This window comes from Lactuca saligna, chromosome 9 (genome assembly GCF_052625555.1).
Source record: "Lactuca saligna cultivar CGN05327 chromosome 9, ASM5262555v1, whole genome shotgun sequence".
In the NCBI taxonomy this organism is placed as follows: domain Eukaryota; kingdom Viridiplantae; phylum Streptophyta; class Magnoliopsida; order Asterales; family Asteraceae; genus Lactuca; species Lactuca saligna.
This window is the reverse complement of record NC_136425.1, coordinates 97868642-97885706: the sequence shown is the minus strand read 5'-3', so window position 1 is coordinate 97885706 and position 17065 is coordinate 97868642. Positions and strand designations below refer to the sequence as shown.

Genomic DNA, 17065 nt, shown 5'->3' with positions numbered 1-17065 from the left:
AAAAATTATGAGAAAATTTTTGAACAAAGTAAACAAAATTTTCAAACTTCCTAAATTTACGGATTCAAATTTCGACTTACGATGATTTTTCTACGAATTTTCCAACAACTAGGTCAGCTAAGCCCAAAACCAGAAAAATGTATCTTTTCACAAAAATCAAGCCAAAAATGATATTTTTGACAAAAATAGGGTTAAAATGTTATTTTTACCGCAAACAAGTCATCAACACAATTTTTGACCAAAATGGAGACTAAAATGTTATTCTTACAAAAAAAAAAAAAATGGGCCTTAGTTGTCAATTTTTGTCTTACTAGGTCAAGAACATCATTTTTACAAAAAATGGGCTTTTATGCTATTTTAGTGAATACTTGAATAAAAACCAACGATAAACTAACAAACGGATTTATTTGATCATTCTCTAGGTTGTTGGGCCTTAGTGGCCTATTTATATGTTTGATAGGTCATGTATACTATTTATATGTTTATTTGGACTTATTGATCCATTAACATGTGTGACGGACCTAGGATACTATTGTGTGCTATTTGGGCCTGTGAATACCTTACATATGAAATGGGCCTTAGTTGTCCTTTCATAAATATTTCGGGCCCATGTTATATAATCTCATCCCAATTACGCCTTGAAATGACTTACATGCTTAGTGATGCCTTAGTGGTTCACTTACACGGTTCATTGGGCCTGGAATGAGTTTATACTTTTTCTTCGCGTAAAATCGATTAAGGACCTAGTTAGTTTTATCGGTTGAAGCCTATTAAGTGTACGATCGGAGCCTGTAGTTATAATCAGAGTCTCTTCGAGGGAGAGCGGGGATTTGTGTATAGATCTATACGAGGATAACACCCCACACCTGAGTTGTTCGCTACAGCTACTCTAAATCAGTCTAGGGTGACAAAAACAGTATTCTATTTTTTTTCCGTCGTCGTCCAACAACACCAATATAGGTGAAATTGTCATTATTTAGTATGGTTATGACGGCTCACTTAGAGGAATTAACAATATAAATTTACACGAACATACTCTCACTGGTACTCAACCTCGGGGGTTGGTATGGCAGCATTTTCTTTTACAGACAACATCGGGTTGTCTGTAGACATTCTCTTTACATTCTCTCTACATTCTATTTACCCTTTTATTCTAATAAACAATAACATACATACATTAACATAAGATCTCACACAAGCATATTGTCACACCCCAAAACCTAGAACGGTGGAAACGTTCAGGGGCGGAGGACGTCATGTAAAGTATCACAACAGTGCAAAGTAGTAAACAAGCAACAACATTATCCATTGCATGAATAGTAGAATTTTAATACATGTGTGTTCTTTCATAGAATAAAACACCATAACAAATAATCAAAATAAAAGAAGAATCTTGACTGCTACGTCTTCTCAAAACCTGGTCATCGTACCTGTCTACTGGTGATCTGAGAATACAGGTTATTTTGAAAGTGTAGATCAACATTTAAGCTGGTGAGTTCATAAGTATTTAACGTCAATGTTTGTATAAATTTGAATCAAATTGTTTGTAGATTTTTGAAAACTCCTAGAAAATCCCATATTTCCTACTATTATAAAAGTAGCCTTCTACCAAGACCCGACTGTTTTGAATGTTTACCTCTAAAAATCCAATATTTTTTCATAAGTGTGTGGTAGTTTAAAAGTTCCAAAACTGTAATGCAATAGTTTTTTTCATGCCTAGAATAGTAGATTGATGTATGTATAAAATCGCTAAGGCATTTGATAACCCCGTAAATCAACGTGTTCTTAATACTCCATGTGAGTTTTATAACCACGCTATTGACCCAGACTGCCTGTAACAACGTTCTTCAGGCATTGGAATGTTATGACGTTTGTCACCCCAGACCTGTCGATCTAACTGTAGCTAACAATTTAGGTGCGGGATTGTCAATCCTGTAGAGATCTATACATAAGTATCACGCTCTCCCTACAAGAGATTATGGTATATAATACAGGACTTTAACGGCATACTTGAAAGTACTTGAAGTTAAATGTCTCACAAAACTTAGTATCAAATAGGTTTACGTATGAAAAGTCCATTTGTTCTTGTATAATAAAGTATTTCCTAGATATAGTACTTATATTATGTAAAATCTCATGATTTCCTTGTAAACTATACCTATTATAGTTTGTCCAAAAGTGTTTTTCGTTTGTATGGTGAATCCTAGTGGAGAGTCAACTTTGTATGTAAAGTATAACATTTGTAATAATATTATCGAACATTTATACTAAAAATATAAATAAAGTGTTTGATAATTTATATAACAACATGTTTATTTCAAAAGGACAATGTGTCATCGTGATATGTCGCATGAAAACGTTTTCGTATGATAGTTATAAATAACATATGATTGTGTATATAACAAAGAGTATAGCAAAAGATTGATGTTTTTCACACGAGGAAAACCGTGTGTTTACTTGTATTCCCCTCCTTAAAAGTGTATAAAATCATTTACAAGACATTTGAAAACATAGTTCTAGGGGTATGAACTCACTTGATACATAAAGTATAAATAGTTTGAAACACAAGTTTCCTTGTGTTACACTTGTATCCCCCCCCCCCCCCCCCCCATTATAAAACATATAAAAAGTTTGAAAAATGTGTTGGGGTATGGACTCACTTTTTACAGTAAACAACGTTTTGTTGGTTTTGTCGCGGATCTTTGATTTGTCATAGCTTCTTCGTTATAGCTCAGAATTTACTGTTCTCTATAGTTCCGAAAACCTTGTTACGGTATCTACCACTTGGTATATCCTAATTATGGTTATTGAACAATTTATTTTTGACCTAAATTTTGCTGGTGTTACATTATCCCCCTGTTAGAGAGAATTTCGTCCCGAAATTTAATGTAAGGTAAAAATATTTGTGGATTAAGGAAAGAGATGTGGGTACTTTTGTTTCATATGATCTTCGCGCTCCCAAGTATATTCAGGTCCTCGCTTGGCATTTCAGTGAACCTTCACTATCAGGATACGACTTTGTTTTGTTTGCTTGACCTTTCGGTCCATGATCTCTACAGGTTCTTCCACGAAGTTGAGGCTCTCATTGATCTCGATCTCGTCGAGTGGGATTACAAGAGTCTCGTTGGATAGGCACTTTTTCCAAGTTCGAGATGTAGAAAGTAGAATGTACGTTACTGAGTTCGCGAGGTAAATTGAGTTTGTAAGCTACTGGGCCGATTATGGAAAGAATCTCGAAAGGCCCTACGTATCTTGGATTTAGCTTTCCATACTTTCCGAAGTGTATCAAGTCCTTCCAGGGTGAGACTTTTGAAAGAACGCGGTCCCCCACCTAGAATTCCAAAGGTTTTCTTCTAATGTCAGCGTAGCTTTTCTGTCGGTCTCTAGAGGCTTTCAATCGTTCACAAGTCTGAACGATCTCCTCTGTCGTCTCCCGAATGATCTTCGGACCTTCGGTGCAATTTCATCTGCCCCTAACTCTAGATCATGTGTTGTATAGTTGGTTTCGAGTGTCTTAAGTTAACATAAGGCATATGCAATGACCTTACCTCGTTGCATCATAATACACCCGAGCCCTTGATTGGATGCATCGCAGTAGACCACCAAGTCTTCTATTCCTTATGGAAGGGATAGTATCGGTGTGGTGCATGAGGCTCGCTTCAGCATTTGGAATGCTTTCTCTTTCTTCTCTTCCTAGTTAAGGGCCAGGCCCTTCTGGGTCGAAGTCATATGAGGCTTCGCGATTTGCGAGAAGTTCTGAAAGGACCTACGATAGTAGCTAGCAAGGTCTAGAAATTTGCGAATTTCTATAGGCGTTTTCGGTGCTGACCAGTTCTCAATGGCTTTGATTTTGGAAGGGTTCACATGAATTTCCTCTTCACTAAAAACGTGACCCAGGAACTCGACTCTTCGAATCCAAAACTCGCATTTAGAGAACTTAGCGTAGAGCTTCTCTGATCGTAATGTTTCCAAGATCTGATGTAGATTCTTACGATGCCTTCCTTACTACGAGAATAGATAGGTATGTCATCTATGAATACAATGACGAACTGATCCAAGTAAATATGGCATACCTTATTCATTAAGTCCATGAATACCGTTGGCGCATTGCTCTAATCCGGAAGGTATCGCTACTGACTCGTAGTGTCCGTATCGTGTTCGGAAGGCCGTCCTCAGGACATCTTCCTCTAACACTCATAACTAGTGATTACTCGGATCTCAGATCCATCTTCGAAAGGTAATTCGTTCCTGACGGCTAGTCCAACAATCCATCTATGCAAGGCAGTGGGTAATGAATCCTAATGGAAATCTTGTCGAGGTCTCTATAGTCGATGCACATACTAAACAATCCGTCTTTCTTCTTGACGAACTAGACTGGAGTTCCCCAGGGTGAGGAGCTTGGTCTTTTAAATCCATTTTTGAGTAGTTCTTTAAGTTGACCGGACAGTTCTTGTATCTCTTTAGGTGTTAGACTATAGGGTGATTTGGTTACAGGGGTAGCCCTTGTAACTAATCTGATTCCAAAGTTAACCTTGACGTTGTGGAGATAATCCTGGGAGTTCTTCTGGAAAGACATCAGAAAGATCCAAAAGAAAATATGATTACTCATGAAGTAAGGAATAGGATAGGTTCTTATATTCTATTTGTATCTCTTTTCCTCGTTCAGCGAGAAGGCACTTGATTGGGTTCTGAGTTTATTCGCGTAGCAGCACTATCACTCGTAATCTTGACCAGTCTCTATCCTAAAGTTCATATCAGAAGTCATACCTGGTTCATTAATCACAGTCTCGTGTATACGAGTCGTATATAATTAAGATTGAAAAGGTAGTCGAATGAACGATTCTTCTTTAAGCTCACATCCAAACAAGGAAAAGAAGTTAAAGCGGAACCATCAATTCTAAACTAGTAGAGCCTTGATTATATATCACCCTTATGTATACATTCTTCAGTGATAGATCAGCTGTACAGGTCTTCAGATTGAACTTGACATACTGTACGAGTGGTATTCCGGGGAGATTTGATGAGGTTTCTTCGGGAAGGACCCGAAACATAAGGTAGTCTATGCATGAGTACTTCAGAGTTCTGGAATGACGGCTTCACTAGAAAGGCGATTACAGAGAAAAGAATTTATGTACGAATCTGGTATTGTGATGGTCGAATTGACTCAAGTTATATGATATTTTCGGACTACTCGGAATGAGAGGCATTAGACTTAGATCATAAACGATGTTACAAACAAAACACAACAGTCAAACTTTTAACAGAGTTTCAACACTTTAGATTAACTACAAGACTACTGCTGCGAACATGGTATACTACAAAAAGCAAGTATACGCAGCACGAGGGCCCCTTGACTGACTGGATCCCGTAAAAGATAAGACTCGATTTGCACTAGTTTTTAACAGTTTGTGAATCTATTACAACGAAACGCCTTAATTACTTTAACGTGGGTCCGGAGTAGTCTCTCCTGCGGTAGTGATCCTTATTATCTTCCCGTCTGTGTCAGAGTTCTTTGTTATTGTACAATCCTTCTCGAGGTTTCCTATCTCACCATATTGGTGACATATCTGGCCTGTACCAACATCGGTGGTGGAAGTGATGTGTCAGGTCGGAGTTATGGGGACACGGTTGCTTTCGTTGTTCCTCTTTTTCAAACAATTCCTTTTAAAGTGTCCGATTTCATCGCAACCATAGCAAGCCAGGTTGACTCCAATGTCAGGGACTTGAGTGATAGGTCGTGCCCGTGCTCTACAGCTATGAGCCTGGTGCCCTATTTTGTGACAATTGCAGCATTGCATTTCATGGCAAGCCCCATTATGATGAACGCCACACTTGTTACACTTCAGGAGTTTTCCCTCGTATGGTCTGATCGGTGTTGAAATGGTAGGGATTGCCACTTGTTGTTGTTGCATGGCAAGTCCTTAGGATCGCTTGCGCTCAATTTAGGGCTTGACGCTTTCGTATCCTATTCTCGGTTTTACGGCTTTGCAAGTTTGGGACTGTTATCATTTGTTGGCTTCCCAGGTCGATACCATAATCGGAAATGTCAACCACCTTGTTAGCCTTTCTTGCATTGTTAGCGCTGAGGTTTGCAAGGATAACTAATACTGCAGCTGTTACCGCGACTTGGAATGTAGCGGCATCGATATGAAGGATAAGGGTTTCGTTGTTCGGCTGACTATTTCTAGATGACGACATGATTCTATTATACGAAAGAAAATGAGTTCATGATTGATTATGGTTGGACCTAGATGTATTTTGATCATTCATGTAAAGATTAGAAGTAAGTTCTCGAGGGTCTGACCTACATCCCTATGATGCAGTCATAGTAAAGAGTAGAAGTAAGTTCCTAGAATGATCACAAGATGTTTGTCGTCCAAACTAGGGTATCGTTGATTGGTGGATAACATGATCCAACTTTTGAAAGAGAATTGGAAGTGATCCCGAATTTAAATTACCATAGTCAAATAGCTTGACTAGAGTGATTTTCAGATAAAATTCTAACAATAGTATGATGAAAGTATTTGAACAAAGATTGACATAGAAATTAGTCGACTGTCAAAATCACTGATATTTATGATGTAATAAGTTTGGAAAAATTGACCTTGTAGTAGGTCTTACATCATATCCGGAGTAAAAAAGTTTTGACAGCAGAAAGGCCTAACTAAAGTACTTATAGTACTAGATAGTTACATAGAAAAGTGCTACATAGTACATAGACAGGAAAACGATTCCTTATAACAAGGAAGGAAAATAAACCATTTCCTACTGGTGACGATCATTCCTCTGGAACTCTCAGTTCAGCCAGTTGTCGTTCCATATCAAGCATGTATCTTTCATACACCCTCTGGCATACTCGGAGCTCTATGACTTCGGCTCGAGTTTTAGCTAGTGCTTGCAGCAGGGCCTCATGGTCTCTCTCAGATCTCTCACGAGTATTTTCAAGGCGATTGGTGCGGAGGGTATGCATTCCTGCATTGGCATCAACCTCTACGATACAATGGAGAGCCGTCCTGCCTTGAATTTCATTTCGGGCAACTCTACAGACCAGGATTGGCAAAACTTTGTCTGTTGAGCCCCCTTCTCTTAAGTTGTAGAAGCTTCAGTCTCCATTAAATGGCATAGGTTGATCTTTCTCTTCGCTCCATGTTACCAAGCATTCTACCCAAGGAGGCGGTCGGGCCATGAAAAGTCGGACGAGGGTTAGGATTTGGAATGGGGGCTACCAGGGGTAGGTTCTCAACCAGTGGCTCAGAGTTAGCACCATCCGAAAATTCTTCAGCATGGTGATCATCCAAAGGTATTGGATGATCATCCACTGGTTCTTCTCCAAACCATCCAGCATTGCCTTTGTTTGGAAGGTACGGGTCGCCGTGGGGATGGAGTCCAGCCATGTTATCTACGCGAGAATTAGGGTAAGGAAATAATTATTAGACGAACTAACTAGATAGTTATAAGATAATCATCAGTAGTTACTTCACTATTTGTAAAGTGCATACCGGCTATATGTAATCAAAATAGGATAGGCCTTCGAATAAGTGACCTTAACTCCAAATTCACAAGGAACAGGGGTAAAGAAAAAATTCATAGATTCTAAGTCTATGTTATCCTAGTTAAATATAACCTTATTGTATCCACTTGGCAACTATTGATCTCCTAATGAAGATCTTTTTAGTTCTTAACTAAGTAATTATAGTGACATAGGATACTCCTAATGTCTTCGTTGTAGTAGTGTTGGCAAGTTTTTAGACTTGTTTCCATATCACAACCATTCTTGGGAATATGCTAATCACTCCTCGGAACAGCATAGTTGATCAAGCTATGTCACTACCAGGACTGACCATACGTCACCGAGCTTACTTGTGATATTTAACAATCGTAATACTTTTGTTCTTGTTATTGTGACACTATTTTTAGTATGAGTGCAGGTATGTATACTTAGTTAAATATTTTATTATTTAAAAGTATAAACTCTTGGTCAGATTATTTTAATCCCATTGTATTTATAGTCTGTATATCTTTTATGGGTTGATATACTCAATTCACTATAAACAATGCTCTGATACCAATCTGTCACACCCCAAAACCTAGAATGGCGTAAACGTTATGGGGCGGAGGACGTCATGTAAAGTATCACAACAGTGCAAAGTAGTAAACAAGAAACAACATCATCCATTGCATTAATAGTAGAATTTTAATACATGTGTGTTCTTTCATAGAATAAAACACCATAACAAATAATCAATAAAAGACGAATCTTGACTGCTCCGTCTTCTCAAAACCTGGTCATCGTACCTGTCTACTGGTGACCCGAGAATACAAGTTATTTTGAAATCGTAGATCAGAATTTAAGCTGGTGAGTTCATAAGTATTTAATGTCAATGTTTGTATAAATTTGAATGAAATTGTTTGTAGATGTTTGAAAACTCCTAGAAAATCCCATGTTTCCTACTAGTATAAAAGTAGCCTTCTACCAAGACCCGACTGTTTTGAATGTTTACCTCTAAAAATCCAATATTTGTTCATAAGTGTGTGGTAGTTTAAAAGTTCCAAAACTGTAATGCAATAGTGTTTTTTCATGCCTAGAATAGTAGATTTATGTATGTATAAAATCGCTAAGGCATTTGATAACCCCGTAAATCAAGGTGTTCTTAATACACCATGTGCATTTTAGAACCATGCTATTGACCCAGACTTCCTGTAACAACGTTCTTCAGGCGTTGGAATGTTATGACGTTTGTCACCCCAGACCTGCTAGTCTAACTGTAGCTAACAGTGTAGGTGCGGGAATGTCAATCTCGTATAGATCTATACACAAGTATCACGCTCTCCCTACAAGAGATTATGGTATATAATACAGGACTTTAACGGCATACTTGAAAGTACGTGAAGTTGAATGTCTCACAAAACTTAGTATCAAATAGATTTACGTATGAAAAGTCCATTTGTTCTTGTATATGAAAGTATTTCCTTGATATATTACTTATAGTATGTAAAATCTCATGTTTTCCTTGTAAACTATACCTATTATAGTTTTTCCAAAAGTGTTTTTCGTTTGTATGGTAAACCCTAGTGTAGAGTCAACTTTGTATGTAAAGTATAACATTTGTAATAATATTATTGAACATTTATACTCAAAATATAAATAAAGTGTTTGATAATTTATATAACAACATGTTTATTTCAAAAGGACAATGTGTCATCGTGATATGTCGCATGAAAACGTTTTCGTATGATAGTTATAAATAACATATGATTGTGTATATAACAAAGAGTATAGCAAAAGATTGATGTTTTTCACACGAGGAAAACCGTGTGTTTACTTGTATTCCCCTCCTTAAAAGTGTATAAAATCATTTACAACACATTTGAAAACATAGTTCTAGGGGTATGAACTCACTTGATACATAAAGTATAAGAAAACATAATCAATAGTTTGAAACACAAGTTTCCATGTGTTATACTTGTATCCCCCCCCCCTCCCTTCTATAAAACATATAAAAAGTTTGAAAACCGTGTAGGGGTATGGACTCACTTTTTACACTAAACTACGTTTTGTCGGTTTTGTCGCGGATCTTTGTTTGGTCATAACTTCTTCGTTATAGCTTGGATTTTAGTGTTCTCTATAGTTCCGAAAACCTTGTTACAATATCTACCACTTGTTATATCCCAATTATGGTTATTGAACAATTTATTTTTGACCTAAATTTTAATGGTGTTACACATACCAAACAGTTTTCGGAAAATATAGGATTTTCTGGTGGTTTTAAAGTTATACAAATCATTTTCATAAACATGCTGATGAACTCACCAACATTTTTATGTTGACCTTTTTAAATTAACTTGTATTCTCAGGAAACCGTTAAACCATGTTGAGCTGATCAAACTAGTGGATGTTTAAGTTATATTTTGTTTCATCATACTATAACTATTTGGCATGTAATATTCAATTACAATACTCAATGTAAACTATGAATGTTGTTATATTACATGTGTGATGATGATGATGTTATGTTTCAAATATATACTCTGTAATGATACTACAATGTTGAAAGTCACGCTCAAGCCCCCGAACGTTTCTATTGTCTCGTTCGGGGGTGTGACAGATTGGTATCAGAGCATTGTTTATAGAGAACTAGCATATCTAATCATACATGATATGCAACTATATATACAATGGGACTAAACTACTCTGAGCATAATAATTAAAATACATACTTACGCGTGCATTTTAGAGTAATAACATAGCAAGAACAGTAAACGTCTTTGGAGGATTTGAACATCGCTATTAAACCCGGACACTTATGTAGTCGTATTAGGGGTGAATGTAGCTTGATCAACTACATTCATTCAAAATAAGACCAACATGTGTCCGGGGGTAATCATGATGGACAATGAATCAGAAACTTACCATTTAATTATCCAAAGAGCTTATAGAACCAAACCTAAACAAAATTAAAATACTATAGGAGTATTTGGTGTGCTATTTGTTTCAAGTATTTATACCCTTTCGTGCAATACACTATAGATGGGTATCATTAGCTAGGAAATTCCTATCTCCCTAGTCAGGGAAAAGCAGGGAGTAGAACTTGCAGATGGACCCGCTGAGTCAGTAGTGGACCTCGAAGAGGAAGAGCCCGGGGGCAATGACGATGATGTCTTGGATGCAGAATTCGACGTCATCAATCCTCCATGCATGGCTAGAGTACCAACTTATCGTATGGACCCGATGCCCCCCACTTCATCAGAACCACTAGGCACTTTCCGCCACAATTAGGATCAGCTTTTCCCCCACTACTATTTGTTATGATTCTCTTTTACATGCTAAGATCGTATTTACTAATGAAGCAATTATGTGTTTTCCTTGTTTCATGTTATTGCATGAATTCACTTATATGCACAACCGAACCCCTAAAACCGCTAGATACTCAACGATCTCGGAACCAAAATAATCCATGTACTCTAGGGATAGACTTAATATTCGTGCAGGATCTACTATTACTCACCACCATATATACATCATAGGGTTGTAGATTAGAACATGTAGAATCATACGACAAACACAAAGGTATAGAGTACAACCAGAAATGACCATCGTTACTTACGATCTTGCTTGTCATCATGCAGCAGGAAAATGTCATTCCACAAACATAACAAGTGCACCAGCAAGACACCACTCCTGCAAATGGACTCTGCTACATTCCAAGCTGCTGTAACAGCGGTAGTAACAACTACCATGCCACAAATCAACGCAAACAACACCAATGGAGGTGGAAATAGCATCGACAACTCCAGGCGAAGGAACGATCATGGAAACCAACAAGTGATAGCTTATCAAGGCACTCCAAACCCCAAGCTGAAGAGCAGGAAGCGGAAGAATGGAAGTAAGAGAAAAGGACAACCCACTCAAGGGTTCTCGAAGAAGCAACTTGTTGTTGTTGTCCATGCAACCATGACCCTACTACATCAACACCAGCGAGATCATATGTTGGAAGCCTTCCAAAATGCAACCAGTGTGATTTCCATCATAAGGGAGCCTGTCGGGCACCGCATTGTAAGAAATGTAACCAAAAGAGTCACACCACCAAATACTATAGAACTTATCCACGACAGAATCAGCAGCGAAACAAAAACAACAACAATCGCAACATCCATAACAACAACACCAATGTTGGGACCAGTCGCACATGCTATGGGTGTGGAGGAACCGGCCACTTCTAGCGTAATTTCCCCAAGACTAACAATTAAGGAGCAAAAGGATCAGGAAGGGTCCTGAATTTGGGTCAAGGCGAAGTGATCCAAGACTCGACTGTAGTTCTTGGTATGTTCCCACTTAACAACTCTTTCGCTTACCTCTTATTGCATAGTGAAGCTGAGCGAAGCTTCGTTAGTAACATATTCAAACACTTACTAAAACAACAACCCCAGAAGCTAAACGAAGCCTTCACAGTGGAGATGGCTAAGGGGAAAACTGAATCAACCAAAGATATTTATGTAGCGTACACCTTAACACTAAACAACCATTCATTTCAAGTAGATATAATGCTAGTAAACATTAGGAGTTTTGATGTGATAATCGGCATGGTTGGGTTAAGCCCCCACCATGCTGATGCTATGTGTCGCAAAAAGGTCGTTTTCCTTCATCTCCCCAGTCATAAAACTCTAATAACCTATGGTGATAAGCCTGCGAATTTCCGGATGTATTTCTTAAAGACCTTCCGGGAATACCTCCAGAAAGACAGGTCGAATTTCGAATCGACCTAATACCAGGAGCCACATCAAATGCCAATTCACTCTACAGGTTAGCTCCCGCCGAAATTCAGAAGTTATCCATTCAAACTAAGAGAATGGTTGAGCAAAGGTTTCATCAGACCCAACTTCTCACCCTAGGGAACTCCGGTCTCGTTCTTCAAAAAGACGGATACTTCAGAATGTGCATCAATTTTAGAGAATTGAATAAGATCACTATAAAAAACCGAATACCCACTTCCTCGGATTGACGACCTATTTAGCCAGCTCCAAGGAGCTAGTTATTTCTCCAAAATAGAGCTAAGATCCGGTTATCACCAGCTCCGATCCCAAGAAGAGGACATTCCAAAAAAAATTGCTTTCCGAACTCGATACGGTCATTTCGAATTGTCGTAGTGCCCTTCGGTCTATTGAATGCCCCCATGGTATTCACAGACCCTACGAACCGAGTTTTCCCAACCATTCCTAATCAGCCTTTTCGTTATTTTCATCAATAACATACTCTTCTGCTCACGAAGCAAGAACAAAACATTGTCAACACTTACGACCGACCTTGGAAAGCATCAAAGCCGGAGAATATCACAGTGGAAACACTGCATGGATGGATAAAAATCTCGAAGTCATGCTCCGAGCCTGGGTGTTTGAATTTAGCAGGTCATGGGATACTCTGTTGCCCTTGATTGAACTCTCATACCATAACAACTATCAAACGAGCATCAAGGATGCTCCTTTCAAGACTCTTTATGGTCGTAAGTGCAGATCACTTGCCAGTACTCTCACTAGACCAGAAACCATTCGCGAAACGACAGAGAAGATAATCCAAATTAGAACTCGACTTCAAACATCGCGAGACAGACAGAAAAGTTATGCTGACAAATGACGAAAACCTTTGGAATTCCAAGGCGGAGTTCGGGTACTATTGAAAGTCTTTCCCTGAAAAGGAATGATTCGCTTTAGGAAACAGAAAAAAAATTGAACCCGCGATCCATTGGACCGTTCAAGATTCTCGCCAGGATTGGTCCAATGGCTTATATGCTGCAGATCCCTGCCGAACTCAACAATGTACACCCCGTGTCCCATGTCTCAAATTTGAAAAAGTGCTTACCAGACAAAACTCTTATCATTCCTTTAAAAGAGATCGAAATAAACGAGAATCTCCTGTTCGTCGAAAAACCAGTCGAAGTATTGGATAGGGAAGTAAAGCGTACAAAACAAAGCAAGAATAAATAAAAAAACGAAAAAAAAATGTGAAATAAGATTTCAGAAATATATAATTAATATTTTAGCAATAAAAAAAAGAGGTTGGAAGTGGCAAAACAAGTGTTGCGCCAAGAAGAACATGCGCATATGTATTTTAATCGGGAGACTTCTGAAAAACAAATAGCTGCGAGATGAAAAATGTTGTGCGTGTGCTGCGCCGCGCAACAATAAGAGGTCTGAATAAATTTTTTCCAAAAAGCAGACAACACTTAAGTCTTTTCACCATTTCTCGCTCTCTTTTTTGCATATGTTTCTCCTGATTCTAATTGTGTCACGTAAAGATGATGATGGTAAGAATAACAGTAGTGCTGCAACAAAAGTCACAATTAAAAATTCTTCGGTTACGAAAATATACTAAAATCCCAATATTTTCAACGATTTGATAAAAATATCATAAACTTTATTTTTTTGACAGCTAATCCATAATTGACGATTCAACAAAAAAAATCCTAAACTATATTTTTTAACAAAAAATACCTAATTACCGGCTAAATAGAAAAAAAAGAGTAAAAATATTAAAAAACTACCGGTAATTTAAACTTTACTATAAAAAAAAAAATTCATAGATTTTCTTATTAAATAGTTCAAAATATGAGAACTTTAATGTATACCCAATTTTGCTACATATTTATTAAAAAAAAAATAAAATAAAATAAAATTCCACACATATTAAGTACGAATTATTCACATCTCTTAAACATACGCGAGCATATCTCTCTCTCTCTCTCTCTCTCTCTCTCTTTCTCTCTCGCTCGCTCGTTTGTATATATGCCCTAAAACCCCAACACTCGGACCCAATTGCTACCATTATCCTCTACATAAGCCCTGTTCTTTGGTTATCATTTCACTCATCTTCTGCGTAGAGTGAGAAACCGAAAGCAAAAGAGGTTGTTTCATGTATTTTTCTTCCGCAATCAGTCTTTTAAAATTTCTACAACACACTCCCCTAAAAATCCGCATCTGCAGTTTTTGATCCATTTCCAACCTTCCTATGGTATTTGCTCATTAAACCAATAAAACCAAAGTGAAAAATCTTGTTTTAAGGGATTTTGAAATGGCGCCCAGTCTTGATTACTTGGCATCAAGTTTACTGTGTGCAGAAGAAAACGACAGTATATATTACGACGACGACGACGACGATTTTGATATGTTATTGGATCATCCAAATTATCAAAATATTAATCAAAATCAGAGATTTATCAACCATCCTGAAACAGAGCAATGTGTTATTGATTTTCCTTTACGAAGTGATGAGTGTTTGGATTTGCTCATTGAAAAAGAATGTGAACAATTTGTGGATTTTTTTGATTATTTGAACAAACTGAAGAATGGTAACTTGGATTTGGTTGCAAGACAAGACGCCGTTAATTGGATTACGAAGGTTTGTTTTTGTTCTTCTAAATCCTTCATCGAACTCTATTCGATCTGACATTTTCAACTTTTTTTTTATAAAGTAAGGAGTTTTTTTTAGCGATTTTAATTATCGATTAATCTCTACTTGTATGAAACTAAAAAAAGAAACGAAAATCACATATTGCTTTAACTTTCATTGATTTATTTTGACCAGGTTCATGCTCATTTCAATTTTGGACCCCTAAGTGCGTATTTATCAGTAAATTACTTGGATAGATTCCTTGCTGTTTATGAATTGCCTGTAAGTTTTCGTATTTTTTATAAGAAGATATGATTAATTTGTTATATTACATTCAATTTGTTGACTAAAGTGAAACAATTCCTGTTATTAGGACAAAGCTTGGATGATGCAGTTGCTAGCTGTTGCATGTTTATCATTGGCAGCAAAAATGGAAGAAACCGACGTACCCCTCATTCTAGATTTACAGGTCAAGATCCTATTTTGACTAAAGTTGTTGACTTTCTTTGTGGTGTAAAATAATTTTGACCATGGAATTGGATTTTTGATTGAATTTGCAGATGGGTGGATCAAGATTTGTGTTTGAAGCAAAAACCATTCAGAAAATGGAGATGCTTGTGTTGACGACATTGAAATGGCGAATGCAAGCAGTGACTCCATTCTCCTTCATTGATAATTTTCTTGAGAAAGTCAAAGATGGTCAACCCACTTCCAAATCTAAGATTTTGAGATCAACCCAATTAATTTTATGCTTAATGAAAGGTAAAAATGATGTCTTTTTCGATTCATCTCATAATCCTTGAATGAAGCAATGAGGGTTAAAATCGTAAATTTACAATGTAGGGATGGAGTTCTTGAAATTTAGACCTTCTGAGATAGCAGCAGCAGTAGCAATTTATGTCGTGGGATCGACACAATTTTCTTCCCTGTTTCTGCATGTTAATAAGGTAATGTACATTGATACTTAAATTTTGTTAAATGTACAACTTTCATTGCACAAGATACAAGTCGGTAGAACGTTTTCCCGTGCCATAATTCATAAATATCAGTAGAGTTGTATCTTGTGCAATAAAGGTTGTACATTTGATCATATTTCCATGTAAGAAAAACCCTGTTTCTTTAGATCTCCAATGGTAGTTTAATGGAGAGTTGAATGGGGAGTTTAATCCCATTAAACTCAAAATCCCCATTGTGGGTTAATGACATGGCACTCAATAGAATAGGGAGTTCAATCCCCATTGAACTCCACACTCTCTCTCCTCACACACACATACATAAATGATGTGGCAATCCATTAAATTGTATTGGGTTTAATGGAGTGTAGAGTTTAATAGATAAAATTGTATTGTGAGTGGTATGTACATGTGGCAATCCATTGAACTCATTTGAGTTCAATGCATTGAAGATGGACTTAGTAGTAGTGTTTGAAGATTTCCTTGTGTTGACATTAAGATGGGTTTTTTTTGTAGGAAAGGGTTCTTGAATGTGTAGAATTGTTGAAAGAGTTGAGTGGTGGTTGTACAATGAGCTTAATGAGTGGTACATTGACATCAATGACAAAAAGCCCAATAAATTGCTTGGATTTGATTCAGCAGTTGAATCATGTCTAAACTCTGCTAAAAAGAGGCTCAACAACACATCATTTGATTTGAAGATTTAGGCTGATATTTTTAGTTAATAAATAAATTGTTTGGATTTGATTTTTGGTTTTTGATTTATTTTTGGTAGGATGAGTATTTAGTCAGAATTACCCTCCAAAAAAGAAAAAAAAAAGTCATGAGCTGTTAAATATTAGACCTCTTAACAGCTGGCGAAGATCTTGGGTAAAATTGGAAATATAAATACAAATTAAATTATGTATTTTTGGGTACATATGGTTTCTTGTACTCCTTTTATTTTGTTGAATTGCAAGAAACATTGGTTGATAAATTAATTATGTTTAATAATTTTATAGAAGAAATTATGAAATCCCATATTTGTAATGTTATTGGTAAGTAAATGATTAGATTGTGTACTTATTAATAAATAAAAGGGTAACCAGTTGAATAAATTTCCATTTAACGTAATCAATTTAAACAAACTGTACTTTCAGAATATTTTTATAATAAAGTAATGAACTTTAATTTTTCTATTTAATGCAACAAGCTTGAACATTCTTTTTATTTATAAAAAAACTATATTCCA

General features: G+C 36.8%; 1 protein-coding gene across 1 annotated transcript; it reads left to right on the top strand.

The window, feature by feature from the left end:
* Positions 1 to 14221: 14221 nt before the first annotated feature.
* On the top strand, positions 14222 to 16849 carry LOC145013900 (cyclin-D4-1-like). Its single transcript, XM_078972249.1, has 6 exons — positions 14222 to 14890; positions 15077 to 15163; positions 15255 to 15350; positions 15442 to 15643; positions 15725 to 15828; positions 16351 to 16849. Exons 1-6 carry the CDS (start codon positions 14564 to 14566, stop codon positions 16489 to 16491), a joined length of 957 nt encoding a protein of 318 aa, XP_078828375.1. The 5' UTR covers positions 14222 to 14563; the 3' UTR covers positions 16492 to 16849.
* Positions 16850 to 17065: the final 216 nt, after the last annotated feature.

Coding starts and splice junctions, on each gene's coding strand:
- LOC145013900 (XM_078972249.1), top strand. CDS start 14,564: ATGGCGCCCAGTCTTGATTACTTGGCATCAAGTTTACTGTGTGCAGAA. Junction 14,891..15,076: donor CCGTTAATTGGATTACGAAG/GTTTGTTTTTGT, acceptor TATTTTGACCAG/GTTCATGCTCATTTCAATTT. Junction 15,829..16,350: donor TGTTTCTGCATGTTAATAAG/GTAATGTACATT, acceptor TTTTTTTTGTAG/GAAAGGGTTCTTGAATGTGT.